Below are 21,047 nucleotides of genomic sequence, written 5' to 3'. Positions count from 1 at the left end.
GAGGCGGGAACCGGCGCACAATCAAAACATTTTAATATTCAAAAGTAAATACAAAACAGCGCACCAGTTCCTCACGGACGACTGGTGCGCATAAAATAAAAAGCAAACACATAAAATAATGTCCCAGGCCTGGTCCTCTCTCGCCCTTCACTATAGTCGCTCCAGTTTTATATCCTTCCATCTCCTACGTGGGACTCGATACTGGCGGTGGGGCGCAGGTGTAGCTCATCTCCAATCACTACACCTGGCCTCACTCCTCGTTCCCACGCCTCTCGGCCCCTCCCCACTCGCCACAGTATGAAAAAGAGCTTTGTGCAGGTTTGGAACAATGTGAAGGTGAGTAAATACTTTATTGTGTCCTTGTTACATGTGACATGTTTTATAATACCAATAAGGCAAACTCTAACCCTAACCATAAGTACATGAAGTTAATTACTATTGCTCAGTAGGTCACCTTTAAATAAATTCTAACCCATTCACAGCAGAGGATCCATTGGTGAGCAAGTGATATAATGCTAACTTTATCCTTATAGGTTCTGATGAACAAACTAACCCTACATGTTAGATTTAGAGTTTTCTTTTTAGCAAATTTTAATTTTTCGATGCACTATTCGTTAAATATATTTTTTCCGAAATTTGACCTTATCCATCCATGTAAATATACTTATAAGTTACTTTATAGCTAATGAAATATGCTACCAAACGCAAAGGACTGCTTCCAAACGGCATCGTTCCAATCCTGCTGTGCACATGCATTAGCTGTGTTAGTTTACAAAATCTAAACACAGTTTATAGAACAAATTCTTAACGGCTAAGTCATGCTTAAGACTTCAAATATTTTTCATCAAACAGGTTTATTAGGATTATATAAGATTATTAGATTTGTGGCAGCTAGACAACAAAAACACACTATTTTGCATTTATCTAAAGAATTTATAAAATCTTCTCTGCTACTCATAATTTGAAAGGCATATTAATCATTATTATAATTTTTTTTTTTTTTTTTGTATTTACTGAATTCGGTTACAGTAGTACACAGGAAGTTAGGGGGAGAAATATAAGGATACGTGACATTAAATATGACACCTCCAAGAAAACCGATAAAATACAGATTTAAATTAATCATAAATGTTGAAAGATAAACCAAGGGTATTAATATAAACTCCTTTTTAATATATAAAAAATAGATTAAACTGACAACAGTGAGAAAAGACACTTGAAGAATCACTGAAACCTCAGATTCATGATTACATGTTATACAAAAACTCTTTTAAATTCAATATTGTTGTTAAAAAGTCAATTTTTAAATGTTTTAGATGACAGAACAAAAAAAGTGCTTTGAAATCATCTACATCAACTATACAAAATAAGCAGATTTCTGTCATCTGACAATAATGATGGCAAATTCAACAACAGACACATTTATCGCAATACTGTATAAACCACTGCAGCCATATGAAGAAACCACCTCAACTGTAAACATCTATGATAGCAATGATGATGACAAAAAATTGATATGTTAGTTATCATCTTAAATATCTTAATGTTCTCCAAAGCCAATATTCCTATATAATATTTAAGCATCAGCATCCCCAGATGACCTCAGAGACATTCATGATTACTCATTTAGATGGAACCAGACACTGCGTAAATGTAAGTTTCTGTTTTTGTGACTGACAATGCAAAAGATGCACATGGAACTTCCTCTGAAATGTTAAATGTTAAGACAAAATGCAAAATGCAAAAAAAACAAAACCGCATCGAAAGTGAGTGGATGTTTTCTCACCAGCATCACAGGAAGTGGAAAAAAAAGCATAGCCTCAATGTGGTTCATTAGCCATCATTCTAAAAATAAATAAGCATACAAAACTAAACCATGTTTTATAGAGTATCACCAAAATGTAACACTTTTTTTTATTATAGACATTCTGAAAGTCTTTACATGATGCTTCACCACAGATAACCCTAGATTTAAAGTACATAAAAAAGTATTGAATGATTTATATGTATAATCAATATGTCACTTACCTAACGGGTTCAATAGACAAAAGTGCACATTTAGAAATTTAAATGGGACATTTTAACAAAATATGCTAATAACTCTGCAGTTTATCCTGTTCAGGAACATTTTAGTGGAAGAATGAAATAAGTTTTCAAGTTCAAACAGGTGTTCTGGAAGATAAACCATGGAAGTAGTTAGCCACATTAACCAAGAACATGTTCCACTAACATTTGATACTCATAAAGTGTCCAGGTAAGTTTTGAACACCATCTATATTTACTTTATCCTTCCTGTATGGTTTAAAGGGCTTGATGGTGAGGGAAAAAAGGGTTGCGCACTCGAAAAACGTTTGCGTTCCATCGAGAAATTGTGTTCCTTCGCAAAACTTTCGTCATGTAAACAAAACAACGAAGGAGAAAGACTACAGGACTACATTTATCTCAAAAGTGTCCCAATTTGCCCGCAATTCTTTTCTTTTCCGCAATTTTTCTTTTTTTTTTTTTTTGCGAAAGAGCTCAAAAACATTGTAATATATCTTTCCTTCCATCTTCATCCATCTCAATGTCCTGTTGTGGGCTCCGTGGAAGGCCATTGTTTATCCTAACTGTTAAGACCTTTCCATCGACCTGCTGAGGGAATGAGTGCCTGCTTCCGTTTGTCTTTTCCCCTTGTCCTGCCAGAACGAGTCCAGAGAGAAGTAGTAGATGAGCGGATCCAGACAGCAGTTGACACTCGCCAGGCACACGAGCGCAAGTAAAGACTCCCCGCAATCGTCCTCAGTGTATGTCAAGAGATGTAAAGTAAACGGCATGAAAAATATCACAAACACCAACATGTTGACTATAAAAATCATTATCACGTTCATTTTGTTGTTCACCTTGGCCGCTCCAGCGCTGGGACGCTTCCTCAGAACGATAACGACCACGACCGTGGAGACGATGTTGACCAGGAGGAGTACCAATAAAAATATCGCCTGTGAGATCGAGACGACATGCGAGCTTTTGGAGTGCAATTGAATCTCAAAGCACGGTATTTTTGGACACCCCTTCAGGGCGTCATAGAGTCTTCTAATCTCTGGGATGCAGAGGGTGGTGAGGAGGATCCACACGACCGCACAGCACTTCAGCGCGCACCCGGGGGTTCTCAAGGACCGGGAGCGCAGAGGGAAGACGAGGGCGATCATCCGGTCCACGCTGATCAAAGTGATGAAGATACTGCTCGTTCTGATGTTCACGCGAAACAACATTAAGGCAGCGGTGCATGTGGCCGCTCCAAACGGCCACTTGAGCGTTGCGTAAAAGTAGACGCGCAGTGGCAGGGAGAGCGCGAGGAGCATGTCGGACACCGCGAGGTTCACCATGAGCACGGCGCACGGTGACCGGAACCCGTGAGAGCGCAGCAGGATCCACAGGGACAGCGTGTTGAGCGGTAGACCCACTGCCAGAACCAGACCATACACCACTGCCGACGCCAGGTACCGGTTCGAAGGTTCGAGATCAGCGGTTATACAAGACGAGTTGGTCCAGTTCGAACACATGTTCGCGTTTCTGAAGAGAAAGGCGTGCGAAATAACAAAGGTTGAGTCGAAGCTGGTCTCTTAGATTTCGATTGACCTCTGAATGAATTTGAAGGTGGTTTTGAGGGAAGCCAGAGAGAAATGAAACGACTGAAGAGGAAGGATGTAGAATAAGGTGAGGGGTTTTCTCCGCCTCTTTAGTGGGGCCTGTTCTATTTCTCACGGTAGGTTGATTTTTAATGTCAAATTTAATGGCAAACTTTATTTACCACAAAAATATTCCACTCTTTATATTCAGAAAAAAGTACCGTTCTCTGACCTCATTTTGACCTTTTGGGACATGTTGTTCACAATGTGACGTCACATGGGAGCCTGCTAAAAAAAGGGGATTATGAACTCGAAGAAACATTTCAACAGGAGAAGAATACTGCACAAGCGATGTAAGGTGACATTTTGGACAACAAAGATGGTAAATAAAACAGAAATATAGCGGTTAATAAATCTTATATCTACTTACATTTTACAGATGCATTTGTATTTTTTTATCCTTAAATAATGATTCTAATGATTTTTCATTTTTAGTGGTTTTAATAATTGGTATTACTATAAAAATCGTTTTAAATTACATTTAAGGCACTGATGTGCTGAACATTTTTCTTTTTCTAATTATTTACTAATTGTAATGTTACAGTAATGAGAAATAAACTTAATTTAATATTTTGCATTATAGCAAAGAGGCGAAAGTACACTATTGACTAATTAATAAATACAAACCTGATTCCAAAAAAGTTGTGACACTACAAATTGTGAGTAAAAAAGTAATGGAATAGTTTACAAATCTCATAAACTTATATTTTATTCACAACAGAATATATATAACATATCAAATGTTGAAAGTGAGACATTTTGAAATGTCAGGCCAAATATTGGCTCATTGTGGATTTCATGAGAGCTACACATTCCAAAAAAGTTGGGACAGGTAGCAATAAGAGGCCGGAAAAGTTAAATGTACATATAAGCAACAGCTGGAGGACAATTTTGCAACTTATTAGGTCAATTGGCAACATGATTGGGTTTAAAAAAAGAGCCTCTCGGAGTGACAGTGTCTCTCAGAAGTCAAGATGGGCAGAGGATCACCGGCGAAAAAAAAGTGGAGCAATATCAGAAATGAGTTTCTCAGAGAAAAATTTGAAGAGTTTGAAGTTATCATCATCTACAGTGCATAATATCATCCAAAGATTCAGAGAATCTGGAACAATCTCTGTGTGTAAAGGTCAAGGCTGGAAATGGTACTAGATGCCCGTGATCTTCGGGCCCTTAGACGGCACTGCATCACATACAGGGCTCTACTGTAATGGAAATCACAACATGGGCTCAGGAATACTTCCAGGAAACATTGTTGGTGAACACAATCCACAGCGCCATTTGCTGTTGCCAGCTAAAACTCTATAGGTCAAAAAAGAAGCCATACCTAAACATGATCCAGAAGCGCAGGCATTTTCTCTGGGCCAAGGCTCATTTAAAATGGACTGTGGCAAAGTGGAAAACTGTTCTGTGGTCAGATGAATCAAAATTTGAACGCCATGTCATCCGGACTAAAGAGGACAAGGAGAACCCAAGTTGTTATCAGTTCAGAAGCCTGTATCTCTGATGGTTTGGGGTTGCATGAGTGCGTGTTGCATGGGCAGCTTACACATCTGGAAAGACACCATCAATGCTGAAAGGTATATCCAAGTTCTAGAACAACATATGCTCCCATCCAGACGTCGTCTCTTTCAGGGAAGACCTTGCATTTTACAACATGACAATGCCAGACACATACTGCATCAATTACAACATCATAGCTGTGTAGAAAAAGGATCCGGGTACTGAAATGACTAGCCTGCAGTCCAGATCTTTCATACATAGAAAGCATTTGGAGCATCATAAAGAGGAAGATGCGGCAAAGAAGACCTAAGACAGTTGAGCAACTAGAAGCCTGTATTAGACAAGAATGGGACAACATTACTATTCCTAAACTTGAGCAACTTGTCTCCTCAGACCCCAGATGTTTGCAGACTGTTATAAAAAGAAGAGGGGATGCCACACAGTGGTAAACATGGCCATGTGCCAGCTTTTTTGAGATGTGTTGATGCCATGAAATTTAAAATCAACTTGTCTTTCCCTTAAAATTGTACATTTTCTCAGTTTAAGCATTTGATAGGTCATCTATGTTTTATTCTGAATAAAATATTGAAATTGGAAACTTCCACATCATTGCATTCTGTTTTTATTCACAATTTTTACAGTGTCCCAACGTTTTTGGAATCGGGTTTGTAAATAAATAAGGGTCTTAATAGCAGACTTCGATATAAAAAGATTTTAAAAAAGGAGACCAGGTATGGTTTTAACTTAGGGAGAGTTGTAACAACACTATTTCCACCTATCAGGGATAAGCTAGGAGCCCTATGATAATTTGATTATTTACCCACTTCCCACCTGAATCTTATATGAATGGTTGTCACGGCTGAAACTATATATAAGCAGATTCTATAAAGAAAAAACAGATTTTGAAGAATTCTCATGCAAAACTTTTTTTAAACTGCTAATTTCAAACCATTATGCTAATAGAGCTAAACATTGGATGACGGCGGTGGGTAAGATGTAACACATTTTAGCATTCCCATGGTTTAAACTAAGAACTTTCATATTGTCTATATGGAGCTTTTTTGGCAGCTCAAAACCAAAGGAAATGTAGGTAAAATGTGCTCTTGTGCAGTTTCTGGATCCACCAAGCCTGCTCTCAAGGGTTAAAAATGTTGGTTTGACACCACTGTGAAAAAAAAAGTTGCACACAGACACAGTGTCACACGCAAACTGTATTTTCTATCACCCTAAACCAAGCCCTTACAGAAAACTACTGTCAATTTTTGGATTTCATAACACCTCCTTTGTATGTTTTTTAAGCCTTTTGTTTTACGGGGCACAGGAAGTCTCCTCATAAACCATTTTCACGTTGTAGTACCCATGTCATTACACACATTTGTGTCCTCATAAACCATATAAATCAGTACACACACACACTCTTGCATTGAACAGAAATCGGACTTGAGCTGTGGTCATTCGTAGAAAGCACGTTGTTTTTGAACTTTTGAACTTTATGAGGTGGCTACTGTTTTTACTTCTTTAGGCCAACTGTTGCAACTTACCCTGGTATGTGTTACAACATCCCCCGGCAGTGGGGTAGATTGCAACAAAGGCACTCCCTCCATGTATTTGACTTCAACTTATAAGGGTTTGAATCGGTGCCTTTTGTTGTGAGCAAATGTGGGTGATTTGTATAAAAGTTTGAGCACTATAGCTCAAAAATTCAGCAAGAATGCTGAAACAAAAAACCATACCCAGTCTCCTCTTATGTAGGCCTATGCATGTAAAATGTGACCTGGACAACTTATTTTCATTTTGAAATGAGGTGTATGTTAAGTAAACATATATCTTACTCCAACCATTATCCTTAAGTGTTATGTGAGAAAACACTACTGCTAACAATATAAATACCTGAGTAAGATTGTTACAACAACTTCATTTTCACATTTATATAAATTGGTTATGTCACATATACACTAATGTGACACTGAGTATATACCTCACATCAACATGTTTCTGTATCTTACTTTCTACTGCCCAATATCAAAAATTGTAGACAACAAATATTGTAAATATAGCCATAAATATAGGGGGTGTGCCTTATAAAATTTGAACAAATGTGCCAACATGCCCCTAACTTGATATTTAAGTAGAATAAACTTTCAACCTTTAAGAGAAAGTAGGCTATGTGGGTGTTGCATTCATACAAAACAACTTCTGGGGAAATTAATTTGGACTGAGAGGGTTTCTGAGAGGGTTGGTGGCGTTTCTAACTGTGCTTGAACACGTTCCCACAGCTAAAAATATGTGGTTTATATTTTATAGGTTGATCTGATGTAGCAGCACTAGCAATCATCTTCACAAAGCTGAAATGAATAGGCCTCAAATGGAGCACACATATTTTAATACAAAGTCTTATTTATTGCAATAATAAATAACATGAACACAGACAAAGGGCGATGGAGACAACAGAAGTTCAGAAGTACCTGCAAATTCTGCGTGAGGAACCTCAAAAACTGTAGCTGAAGCTAAAATACTCTTCATTTTAGCTTCAGCTAAATTATTACAATTTATAATAGATTATAATAGAGTCAAGTTAAACTTTAATTATTATCTTTTTAATTATAAAACACATGGAAGTATATCTATAAGCAGAGCATAGGAGTGTGCGATATGAGGATTTTTGATCGTGGACGATAAAAATGTCTCCACAATCTGCTTTTGTAGAAATATCGTGCTCCAGCGCATATTCTATCAGCTGCAGTTCTGGCGCATCTGTCATATACTGAACAACACCACATGCATTCACAGCAGTGTTCACTCAGCAGTAGTTACTCTATCATTATTTGATTGTGCTTTTAAATGTTTCATTTGCGCACTGGTCTGACCTTTGCTAATACTGTCAAAACACACAGGGTTTACATGTAGACTCAGTTGTTTATGTCTAAAATTAAAGTAAACAGTTGAGAGAAAAACATATATGTGCCTGTATATTAGATGTGTGCAGGTCTTAAAGGGACAGTAGGCCTATTAAACATGCAGCCTGCTGTCATTACTGTCAAGGGATAGATTACCCTAAAATTTAATTTCTGTCATTATTTTATCACTGTCACATTGTTCCATACCTGCATTTATTTATTTCTTGTGCTGAGCAAAAAAGAAGACATTTTGAAGAATGTGGGTAGCCAAACAGTTGCTGGTCCACAGTGAATTTGATAGTAGCAGAAAATACCATGGAAGTCACTGTGGACCAGCAACTGTGTGGGTTTCCACATTTCTCAAAATAAAATTTATGTTCAAAAGAAGAAAGCAACTCATTCAGGTTTTAAACCACTTTTGAGTGAGTAAATGGTGGTATAAAAATAAAACAGCTGACAGAATTTTTATTTTTGGGTGAACTATTCCTTTAATGTTTATAAAACATCAAAACACAAAGAGAAAAATCACTCACTGCTCTTGACTGAAGAAATGTAATACAGTTGCCTTAAGAATCAGTTTATATAGTGTTTTATTTTTATATTTGTTCATTCAATTTCTTGAATGCTCCTGCTAAATACACCTATTGTACCTGAAAATAAAGCACTGTTTCTTTTATTTGTATATTATGTGTAGTTGTAATGTGTATCTTTGTCATTCTTTTATCTTTGTTATTAAAAAATAAGAACAAAGATTTTTATCTTCGCTCCCTTTGGCCTAATATCTGCCATTCTTGTTTCCATATTTCCCACCGCTAGCAGAACAACTTTTATCTGGTTCAAAAATGAAATGGTAAAACTGAAATGTTGCAGTTCCCTGCTGTAAAACAAGACACTCCCTGCATTTAACCTTTACTCTCTCAAAGCACATTTCTATGTACATTTCACACAGATGCTTCAGAATTTGAACCTTTGACATCAACTTAAATTTTATTCTATGACAGGAAGATAGGGCTAAAGTTAATCATTGGTTTTAACACCGTCACTGAACTCACATAATGTGATTATGAACCTCCTGTTGACTGACAGGCTTTACCACGATTAGAAAAACCTGAAGTGCGTCCTCTGCTGGTGAAAAGAGGAATATGGTTGCTGAAGCCAAACAAATCATGAAAACATTGACATTCCTAACGGGTGTTAAAAAAAAAATTCATTAGGTAAAAAAATTAATAAAAAATTATCATTAGGTAAAAAAATAAGTAATTATATATATATATATATATATATATATATATATATATATATATATATATATATTCACAAATAAAATGTAACCCACAATTAGCACTTTGACATTATTTTTTTAGGACAAGTAAACAAATGTTACCACCCAATTCCCACTACTGTAATGCATCAGACTTTTTAAAATAATTCTTAATTGATGATTCTTATCACTGTAATACGATTTTTATTCATCTGTATTATTGTAGAAAATAAATTATGTAATGTTTAAAATCGGGATAAATGACTTAAATTATTTTATTATTCTATTGGAATAATTAGATACTCTATTCTATTATTCCCAGTAATTTTAATGATTCAGTAATAACTTATTTATATATTCCTTGTTTTACTGTCGTCATCAAAAATGTATTGATATTAATTAGCAAACTGTATTTTTTCAGTATTACAGATGAGTAAAATGACATGTATGAGTGATGAGAATCATCATGTAAGAATAATTAAGATGGTAAAATTTGCTTAACTGTCAATAATGTCACAATGCCAAAAATAAATAAATAGAGTAAGGCTTACATGGTACAATTCAATACATAAAAAAAATATTTAATTAATTTTTTTTGTTTTGATCTGTTAAGGGGGAGATCTGACCTCCTAAGTAAACATAAAATTTACTCCAAAATGGCAAAATGTTAATATCATCATGGCTCATATAAACTAAACATTACCTTTGTGTTATGTGATTTCACTGCTCAATTTTTGTTACAAGTATGTTCCAAAAATAAATTGCCATATTTTCAGATTAAAAGCAGTGATAAAATTCCAGTGCATAGCATAAGAGTTACTGCGATATTGTTTAGTACCCAAAAATTCATCTACATCACATGTAAACACACATCCTGTGTGTACATACGTCCCATCCACCTGCATACTCAACTAAACAAGCATGTCTTCCATCTTCTTTCATTGTGTTCCTGTAGGATTAATCATCCTTGCATTTGCTCTCCATGAGTTTTAATGTAGCTCTTCACGTAAAACCAGTATCCACACATAATTCCGTATTGTCAGTGGCTTTGGGCGTACCACTATGTATTTCTCCAAACGTTAAACTCTTTGATCCACATATGTGTTTCTCTCTGATGCGTATAGCCATTCTCCTCTCTCGCTGCGCAGACTCCAGGTTCTCTTTAAGGATGAAATAGTAACATGCGCCATCTGCCAAGATGTTCACATTGCTAATGCATATGCTTATGTGAACAAAGTAGCGTAGATGATCAATGGTGTTTTGTTGCCACTTGCCTGTCTTGGCATGGAAGTATATGGGCGCTGCTATATGGTAAGGAATGAAACACGTAAGGAAGACGGCTAGGTTGCTGAGAACAATCTTCATGCTCTTGTTGTTGCACAGTTTGGAATCTCCAGGGTAGCGCACCCTCAGATTGTGCAGGATTTGCACCACACGCAGGGAACAGAACACCATCACCAAGGCGCTGCTGCAAAACACTGTTTCCATAGATGCCAGAATCCAACTTTTCGTCCAAGTTGAATTGGAGAATTGCTCAAAACAATACACCGTTTTGTTTGCTGGATTATCGTGAAGTTTGTAGATGGGGAAGCTGCATACAAAGACCAGTATCCACAAGATTAGGCACACGATCATTGCCTTGCGTGGAGATCGCAAACGACGTGCAGCGAATGGAAACTGTAGAGCGATGTATCGGTCGACTGCAATGCACACGCTCAACATGATGCTGCCGTAGATGTTGACATAGAGCAGGCTCTCCAGCAGGGAGCAGAAAGTCTGGCCTAGGCTCCAGTGCTTCTTGTAGGCATGTATTTTAAAAGGCAGGGACAGCATCAGCAGGCTGTCGTTGATGATCAGGTTGCAGAGGTAAACCGTGGATTCGCTCCAGCGTCGAACGCGAAAGAACAACTGCCACAAAGCAGCCAGAATCAGAGGGAATCCGAAAACCAGAATGGGCACATACACACACATCTGGACCCAACACACCCAATCACAGTGGCCTGTCCTGGGGAGAGAAAGACAGAGATGTTTTTGTTTTTTTAGAAATTGTTAAGTTAAAAGTGCTGTATGGAACTTTTGGACTGTTCTCAAGCATAAAAATGTCAGAATATGTTTGCAGGTATTTAGGAAACATGCTTTGTGTTTCTACAAAAAACAATGCTACAGCCAGTTATTCTACTTCTAAATGTGTGTTCTGTGTCTGAATGTTTGTAATCATTTTGGTTCCACCAACTGCCACAAATACTATTTCAACACCCCGGGTTGCTAGCAAATGAACTGGGTCAGAGATTGCAGATTCTTCCCTTACCTAGCATCCACATAAAAAAAAACTCTATGATCAGAGGCATATTAAAACATGGATAAATCAACTTAGCAACTTGACCATATGTATGGGGCACTATTTAGAACTTCCAGGTAAAGATAAGCCAGTTCGTAATCTTCCGGTGAAGCTCATTTTATACATGCTATAGGTAGAGACTCTCACAGAAACCTATTCTGCCTCATTCTTATTAGAAACTGAGAAACAAAATAATTCTTAATTCTTAAGTATTAAGTAAACTTTTGGCTTGACTCCTGAGGCCAGAGGAGGGCGCAATAAGCAATTAAATGCAGTGCATTAAATTTGTTATTTGATGCAATGAAATAAGACAATATTTAAAAAGTGCATAAAGTCTAAATCAGGTACCCTGCAGAGTTTAGATTCAACACTAATTAAACACACATGATTCAACTAATCAAGTCCTTCAGGCTTATTTGAAAACTACATGGTATGTGTTTTGGAGAAGGGTTGGAACTAAATTCTGCAGGGCTCTGGCCCTCCAGGATTTGAGTTTGACACCCCTGGTCTAAATGAACATACAAACAGCCGGTACGCGGATCACAGACCGCATTTAAAAACATGAGAATTAAGTGGAATAAATCCCCCACAAATTCTCCAAACATGTTTTCTAAAAATTAACTTAAAAATTAATATACTCTTTTAATTTTGACGCGAGTGCAACAGTTGTGTGTCTTGAAAATGTGTTGCATATGCATGCTGAGTGAATGGTTTGTTTCGGTTTTAAACCTAAACAATATCTCCTCTATATATTTTGAATGAAAAACAGAGAAGTGGTGTATCTCATGGGTTCAACTGGACATTAAAATGCAACAACAGCACTTATATTATCATCACCGCATCTTGTGCACCACTGATAAGACTCCCTGGTGCACACCTAAAATTAAAATGCACCGTTTTTGCATTTGAATGCAAATTTTTGTTTTAAATTACATTTTTATTAATCTCCTCAACACAGGCAATAGGGGCACTCATTTCAACGTGTTCATATGTCACAGTTTACTGTCTGATACACAATTACACGGAGACATACAGTAGAAATGGGGTAAAAAGAAAAACGGGTAAACATTGGCAATGCTTTTCCAAGATGGAGTAATTTGATAGAATGTTTGGTTCGAGGTGACACTGCAAACTTGCACGGAGTTTCTTCTCAACAAGCTAGCTAAAATGCTGCTCCATAAGCACTACATACTGTCAAAAAGTGAATCTACATTCTTAACCAGCCCATCTGCTTTCAAAAAGCCAGTGTCTGGCCATTCTGTTTTTGTTTTAAATGCATTTTCTGTACAAGGTGCATTTTCTGTTGACACCCTAATTCTTAAAGAACATAAATCCGCTAAGAATGTACACACAAAATGTTTTATTTTATTTTATTTTTTTATAGCTTATTAAGTTATGCACTTATTTGATTTGGGATTAGTTTTAAAACATTGTTTTATTTGAAATTTAAATGTCACAGTGAGAAACAAAAAGCACTCCTTTCCTTTCATAACTGCCACAGTACAAAAGGCAGAGACATAAGATAAGTGCCGAACAGGATGTTTATTAACAGGTTTGAAGAAGAATGTAAGAGGATAAGGTAAAGGCAGGTGAGAATGAACACACTGAAGGTTTCTGGTGAGCTTATTTTTTGGGCTGATGGTGTGACTCTTTTGCAGATGCGCAGGAGATTGCTTAACAGGATCAGTGGAGTCGTTCCTGGGAAGTATTGCTCAGAGTCCAGAATGGTCCAATGACTTGGACGGCAGATTGGCCAGTGAGTGACTGAAAGGAGCATGAGGCGTTTCTCAATACCAAGTTCACAGAGTCTGGACTTCCATTCTTCCGAGTTTGGACTTGCCAAGTTCGACTCAGAAGAACGAACTCTCGAGGACGGGAGGACGCGAGTCCAGTCATTCTAAAAATGAAACGGCAGCGTACTTATTAGCGTCACTCAGCATGCAATAGGCCTGCATGCTTTACTTGAATTAACTTTATTTTCAATATATTACTATTAAAAAAAAACGAATACGTACCTACTCTGATTTATTTTCACTTTATTTTTATAATGAAATTGAATATAATATTAAACCACTGCCTCTTTTATTTAAAAAACTATTAAACATATTAATATGTGGTTAAGGTAACATTACTACTGTGATTTTTATATTTTCATCATTTAAAATAAAATGTGGAAACAACTCCCTTTTTCCATGAACAATCTAGCAATAAACCCACTCAATTTAAATAAAAAAAGCGGGGAAAATGGTTGAAAGGTGTAAATCAATTGTAAAACAACAATAGTATTTCAAAATGTATTACTAATGCTGTGTTCACACCAAACGCGAATAGCGTTTTTTAGCACTTCCGTTTCTGACGCGCAGACTCAAACGAAACTTGACGACGTCAGCAACCTGTCTGACAGAAGTAAATGTTCTAGTAGCTGTGTGCAAACTGCCATCGTTAATCTTGCAGAGACGGCGAGCTTGAGCGGGGAGTTCTTTGGCGTGAGTGAGCAGGAGTAAGTATTCTGATTAATTATTTTGTATTGTATTTTAAAATGTAATGCCAGTACGCCATTTTTAAGTTAATTGCCTGCGAGCTTATCCTCCTGTCTGTATGGTAATACGACAGAGAGTCGAGTGGTTATGACGCAATTGTTAGCCTATTTTTTACAAAAACTGTTTCTACGGGGCCATAATGTAACATAGAAGGTAATGGAGCCCTTTATACATTGTAATGTATCTTTAGAAATAAATAATGGACAAACGGAGTCTTTAAATGCCTCAGATGTAAAGTTATTTGCTGTCAAAGTGACGCCAAAATGAATGGGAGTCAATGGGAATGCTAACGCAAGTGAAGTTCTGCTACAAGATGGCAGCACGCAGCCGACTTCAACTTCCGGTCGACTTCCTTGCCGCCTGGATTTGAACTGGACTTGGCTAGATGTGAACTTTGAATTGGAACAGTACTTGGGCAGCGACTGATGACGTTTCACAAGTCCACAAGAACACAAGTACAGACAAGTACGCATATTGAGAAACAGCTATGCTTTTGAGGATGGCTTGATTGGAGGTGGCAGGTGCAAGTGATCAGAATCTAGCAGTGTGAGATCTAGTGAGAGTGAATAAATAAACAAAGGAGGATTCTGGGGTATGGAGTCCAGAGCTTGTGACAGATACTCCCTGACATTAGCGCCACCTCCCAGAAGGCACATCCCACAACGTAACATTCACCCGGGAAGCTGGTCCAAGACAGAGACACGGGAGGCCTCCAGGGCGCATCAGGGAGCTCGGGAGGCCATGGCAGTGCTTCCTCTGAGGACTGGAGTGAGTTTTGAGGCTTGGGAGCACTTGGGAGTGCTTACAATGAGCGGGCACTGGAGTGCTTGCCACAAATCCACTGACAAACTGTGCCAGGTTGATGCAACTGTTCAGGGTCCACTTGGATCTTGCCAGCAGCATCTGAGGAGCAATCTTCTCATTCAAAAGCAGTCCACCGGAGTTCACCGGTCAAGGGAAATCCACTAGGAGCAGGTGAAGAACTCCTGGATGTACTCATCTAGATGGCAGCCATCTTTATAAACTGAACAAAGTGGTTCGAGGGGATCTTTAGAGGCAACTGTTATGGGCTGATCTTCTGTCGCAGTACACAAGGCAGAGACATGAGGTAAGTGCCAAACAGGATGTTTATTAACAGGTTTGCAGAGGAATGTTATTGACAACGTGGGGGAAGTTGTGGCCTAATGGTTAGAGAGTTTGACTCCTAACCCTAAGGTTGTGGGTTCAAGTCTCAGGCCAGCAATACCACAACTGAGGTGCCCTTGAGCAAGGCACCGAACCCCCCGACTGCTCCCCAGGTGGCACAGCGGAGTTGTTGGAGGATCGCAGGAGATTCAACAGATAAGTCTTTCTTGGCTGTCCAGACCACTCCAATGTTCTGGATAGTACATGAACAGTAGACCGGCTGGTGCTGAAAGGAGAATGCTTTTGAAGGTGGCTTTGATTGGAGGCAGCAGGTTCAGGTGATCAAAATCCAGGTGAGTGTGATCAGGGGCATGTTCAAGTTCAAAACGGTGCACAACGTTTTGCTACTGTTTCCGTTCTGAACGTCACGTTTCCTGGAAACGGCGTGCACCGGTGTGCAACGGGGTTTGAGATGCGTTTTCTCTTGTTTGGTGGGTGTGTCAGAACCGCAGTCCAATCAGCAGCAACATGTATATAAAGCACACGGTATTAAAGTGAACTCGCACAATGTCTTCAAGGAAAATAACGTAAAAATGTGTTCGTTGCAGCTCGGTATACGCAACAACTGAGGATGTTAGAAGACATGTTTGTCGTAAGTTTTATTGTAAAAATATAGGATATCAACATAATGATGTAGTTGTTTATATTTTTAGCTTCATTGCAAGTGTATGACATTTGGTATAGAAATAAACAATGGTAATTAAGTGCTTTTCCTACAAATGAGAAAGAAAATACAGGGTATTAAAACCGTTTGAACTACAAATAAAGTCAGTATGTGAGGCTAAATAGATGGCTCCGAAAATTCTTCACAAAGAACACAAATAATGGCCTTCTCAGCTGCCATAGTTGCAACACTTGCGTCATCAGAACAGTGTGTTCAACGCATCACCGTTTCTGTTTAAAAAACGTTGTGCAACGTTTTGTTGGGGCTGAACGCAGCCCTGGTGAGAGTGGTGACTGTGAACAGGTGTGAGTTGAGGAGGATTATGGGGTATAGAGACCAAAGCTTTAAAATGTATCAGATTCTCCCTGATAATAACTTCTTTAAAAAAAAAATGCAGGGTTATTTTTTTCAATCCAAATGCTGGGTTGAGCTTATTGAGTGCTTTTTTATTTTTATTTTTGTGTGTGTTTGGGTAGTTTTATTTTAGTTACCCCCTGATTGCACAAGTACATAACAGAGACGTCCATTTGACGTCTGCATTACATCTGCAAGATGTATTTTTTAGAGTGTTTGCTCATTTGCAATAAGTCTACATTCCTATTAGATTTCAAATAGATATTCAGAAAATATTTTTAAGATGTTTGTGATTTAGAATGTATGTAAATCTGACATCTTAAAGATGTCTATCGGATGTTTGTGCACAGCAGATGCTTACCAGATGAAGCGATTTTTAACAGACGTCTTGTTGACGTACATGTGCTATGTGTTCATCCAGCGAACATTTAGCATAATTTCATATAAACTATAAGAAAGGATATTTTTGTGGCCACAAAAAAAAAAAAAAAAACTAATAATGCATTAGAGCATGTAGTAAGGATCAGAATCGTAAAGGGACAATTAATTTGTAAGGCTAAATCAGAAGCTCGTGTAATTTGTGAACAAGAGTTTTAGTTAATAACACTAACACAAACTAGTCTTACAAACAAACAAACAAACAATCACTCATACATGGCAAAGTCCAAATAAGGCTTGTTGGTTGAAACCATCAGGAAAACCAGAGAATGAAAAGAGTCAGTTGGTAAAACCATCAGCGTAATTTTAGAACGGGGTCTACAGCTTATACTAAACCTCTGTTTCGTTTAGTTAAATGTACGAAAGTCTTGATGGTTTGGAAGTTCGGTGGTGTAGGAGTCACGATCACCTTCTTAATGAACTCCAAAAAGATGTTATTCTGACTCTGGCGGTCGGGAGAGATTTCTCCCAGATGGAGAAGATCTAAGAGAGACGTCAGCTGAGATCCAAGGATCGTTGGTGAATGTAAAGTCAAGGCCGAAGCCTGCTGCAGACTTAAGTGTTGCAGAAGCATTCTAGCTCACATCCTCATCTTCTCAGAATCTAACCGAGCAGCAGACTGACTGAGCTTTATCTCCTATTGCGCTCACACTTCAGGGAGGTCACAGAGCCAATGGTGACTTGCACTTTTGGAGGGAAGGTTTACGACTCTGTCTTAGAGCATGGTATTTTGCATATGTAATTTGATTGGTTGTTGAATGCAAAAACTACTAAAGGTTCTTAGAACACTACTAATATGGTTGCATAAGTAAAAACATAATATACACTCTCATTTAGATAATCTGAAGACAAATTCATAAAGACCAAACATGGTATATGTAAAGTTACGTGAATGAGTGGTTCGTTCTATCATAGGCATGCATAAAACAGTATACAATACAAAAGACAATATACAAAAACAGCAATAATCTACACAATTACCCGAAGGATATACGCTTTCGTTCAAAGAAGGATTTTCCTATGAATTAATTACAGAGGAGCCATTTTTTGGGGCATTACGTGTCTGTTTTAGAGAGACTTGAGTAAGAGCTGGCTGTTTTCCTTTGAGCAATCAAACTAGTGTTATCAGATGGTTTGTCTTTGCTTGTCATGGAACTAGAGGCCTGTTCTGCACTTTTGAGTTGTTTGTTGCATTTTGGGGGAAGGGTCCATAGACCCTCAAAGTTGGCCATTTGGTTAGGTATATCATTAGATATTATTTGTAAAATATAACAAATAGTTGTGTGTCTGATTGATAGCTGTGGCCTAATGGTTAAAGAGTTAGACTTGTAACCCGCAGGTTCGAGTCTCGGTGCTGGCAGGAGTTGTGGGTGGGGGGGGAGTGAACGAAGAGTGCTCTCTTCCACCCTCAATACCTATGGCTGAAGTACCCTTGAGCAAGGCACTGAACCCCCAGTTGCTCCCCGGGCGTAGGATATATAGCTGCCCATTGCTCCGGGTGTGTGTTCACGGTGTGTTCACTTCTCACTGCCGTGTGTGTGCACTTGAATGGGTTAAATGCAGCGCACCAATTCCGAGTATGGGTTATCATACTTGGCAAATGTCACGACTTTCACTTTCAAATACTACACTGCTAGAGTTCTGAAGTTAGTAGTTCCCCACCAAACAGAGACTGGCCAATTATGTGTGAATTACTTTTGTCTAATGTTTAATTTTTACTTCTAATATTTGTTAAACAAGTTTAAATGTAGGCAATATGTATGACTATGATATAAAAATATTAGCTAATAAAGCTTTCCGCTAATAAGTTTTCATGCAAACCATTGGTTGTGTGGAGTATTTTAAAAAAGTTTCAAGGATTTAAATAAATAACCCAATATGCTGGGTAAAATTAACCCAAAATGTGTTGTGTCCTAAATTACCCACCCCTTGTTTTTAAGTGTTAATCATTTATACAACTTCATGGGTTATTATACATTTTAACAGAGGAGTTTTCAAAAAAATTTAATAAAAATTACCATTTAAATTAATAGAATACAAAAGAACTACTTTTAAATCCTCTAAATAATGGCTATTGTAATGCAAAGAAGCACAAACAAACATTCTGCCTAACATTTGCCTTTGTGTTCCAGGAATAATGTCTTACAGGTTTGGAAACAGGTGAGTAATCTGATGATGATTTTTTTCAGAGGAAGAATAGCAGGCCTGCGGGACAGTCATTTGCATCATAGTAAAGTACTTCTATTTTGTTAAAGTGTAAAAAGGATGTTACTTCTTGCCATTTACACTTGGTGCAAACAGTAAAATTTGTACAAAGGTGAGAATGAACATAGGCGCAATAACTGGTTGGTGACATTTATAATGAAAGTTTGACATATTTATATTAAAACAAACAGGCACTAAAAATGAATCCAGAATCAGCACCTTCTGTCTAAATATGAGCTAATATGGTACATGGTTATATAGCGGGTTGAAAGATCTATTATTGTGGAGCAGACATTATGAATTAATTATAGACCCACATTGTACTCATGACACTGAGCATTATAAAGGCTTTCAAGAACAAAGATGACTGTAAGATTATGTTTTGTATTTTAACCATATTTTATTGTTCTCATGATAATCAAACTTGTTTGGGTTTGAAACACAAGTGTCTGTCTTTAATATTTAGATACGTTAAAGAAATCAAGACGGAAACCATTTTTTGGGGGGGGTGTTAAAAGAACAAAGTATACATACTGTATGCACATTTGTGACATCATAGCTCTAGTTTACTCCAGTTTGCTGGAACTGTCCTGAGCAACCTCTCAGGACGGTCTACCACACAGTATTTTCAAAATATAGGGGAAAGGTTTGAGGTTTTTCTAGCTTCATGCTTAAAACACATCCTGCCTGATGAAATGTGCTACTTGCTTTTTTTTTTTTATCAAGCTGGCATCGCTTAGTTCTTACTCTATGTGCCAAAATGGTTTTAAATAGAGATTATATTTTCTGAACCCTGAAACTAAACACATTGTTTCCATCCTCCCTGCATTGTCTCTCCTGAATAATCGATATCATTGGAATAACTTTAAAGACAATTTTGTTTTTCAGCTGTTGAATAATAAAAAGACTGACAGCCAATCAGAATCCATCCAACTTAAAAAAAAATTAAAAAAATTAAAAAAAACTCTAGCATTCAAACCTGACATAAGCAGCCAATGCTTATAATAAACAAAGCTTTATTGTGCCTTGGTGTAGAGTAAAAGCTAACAGTTACTTTTATTATTTTTGTTGTGAACAGGTGCTCCGAGTACCAGCCCTGAGTTGTAGAGATGAGGCTCCTATATCCTATGTGTCATCTAAAACAAACAATATATGAAAATCTACATTGCAAATAACTTTTACTGGAACGAACCACATCCGTGTATCATCATTAAAATACTGAATTTCTGTAGTATTTGAGAAACATGGTCAGGATACATGTTATTTAGAAACAATTGTGGATCAAACAGATAAATAGACCTATATCTTCTAGAAACGATTCAAGATGAATGATTTTCCTTCCAAACAGGAGGTCAAATGTAGGTTAAATCTGTATTGTGACTTGAGATCAAACGCCATCAAATGGAAATTCTCTGACGATTTCAGTGTTGAAGGCGGCAAACGGAAATGTGGTCTCCTTGGAATTTTTATTTTAGTTATTGTCTTCTCTTCTTCATTTATTCTATTGTAAAAACACCGAAATTAGAAATCTAGTCTAGATATTTAACAAATAAAACAAAATATAGCCTAGGCTATATATCCAAAAGATAGGCTACTGATCTTGAATTAATGGAATTGACTTTGACACGATCACATGGATATTTCTGCGTTTGGCGGAAACTGGTACCTAGTAGATCGTTATAAAGAATAGACACGCGGATACTCACGTTACGTTGGAGTTCATTCCCACAGAAAATAATTTAAATTTTTTGCTGTCTTCTGCCGCTATCTACACTTTAAGGCAAGTTTTAGGTCCTCACAGGAGATGAGTTGTGAAAAAAGTTGCTGAAGCATCGCGTGCTCGGTCTGTTGTTGGTCGAGTGGGTGCTGTATACTTATATTTCCGTTGCAGACAAGCTGAACTCTGCAGTCAGTCAGACAGAAACTGGTGGAGGTTTATCTGCCAAAAGAGAAACTACAGCTGCAGTCGCTCACGCGTCAGCCTCTCGCGCGGTGTTTGT

At 37.6% G+C, this 21,047-nt stretch overlaps 2 protein-coding genes across 2 annotated transcripts; both read right to left on the bottom strand.

Moving 5' to 3' along the window:
• Positions 1 to 16: 16 nt before the first annotated feature.
• On the bottom strand, positions 17 to 3,659 carry lpar5b (lysophosphatidic acid receptor 5b). The gene has a single exon (XM_052576686.1). The coding sequence runs from the start codon at positions 3,537 to 3,539 to the stop codon at positions 2,610 to 2,612; it is 930 nt and encodes a 309-aa protein (XP_052432646.1). The 5' UTR covers positions 3,540 to 3,659; the 3' UTR covers positions 17 to 2,609.
• Positions 3,660 to 9,903: 6,244 nt separating this feature from the next.
• Positions 9,904 to 21,047, bottom strand: gpr55a (G protein-coupled receptor 55a). The gene is made up of 2 exons (XM_052576685.1): positions 20,754 to 21,047; positions 9,904 to 11,328 (listed from the first exon to the last, which is right to left on the bottom strand). The coding sequence occupies exons 1-2, from the start codon at positions 20,768 to 20,770 to the stop codon at positions 10,326 to 10,328; spliced, it is 1,020 nt and encodes a 339-aa protein (XP_052432645.1). The 5' UTR covers positions 20,771 to 21,047; the 3' UTR covers positions 9,904 to 10,325.

This window comes from Carassius gibelio, chromosome B15, assembly GCF_023724105.1.
Source record: "Carassius gibelio isolate Cgi1373 ecotype wild population from Czech Republic chromosome B15, carGib1.2-hapl.c, whole genome shotgun sequence".
Lineage (NCBI taxonomy): Eukaryota > Metazoa > Chordata > Actinopteri > Cypriniformes > Cyprinidae > Carassius > Carassius gibelio.
The sequence above is the reverse complement of the archived record's forward strand: the minus strand, read 5'-3'. Positions and strand labels throughout refer to the sequence as shown.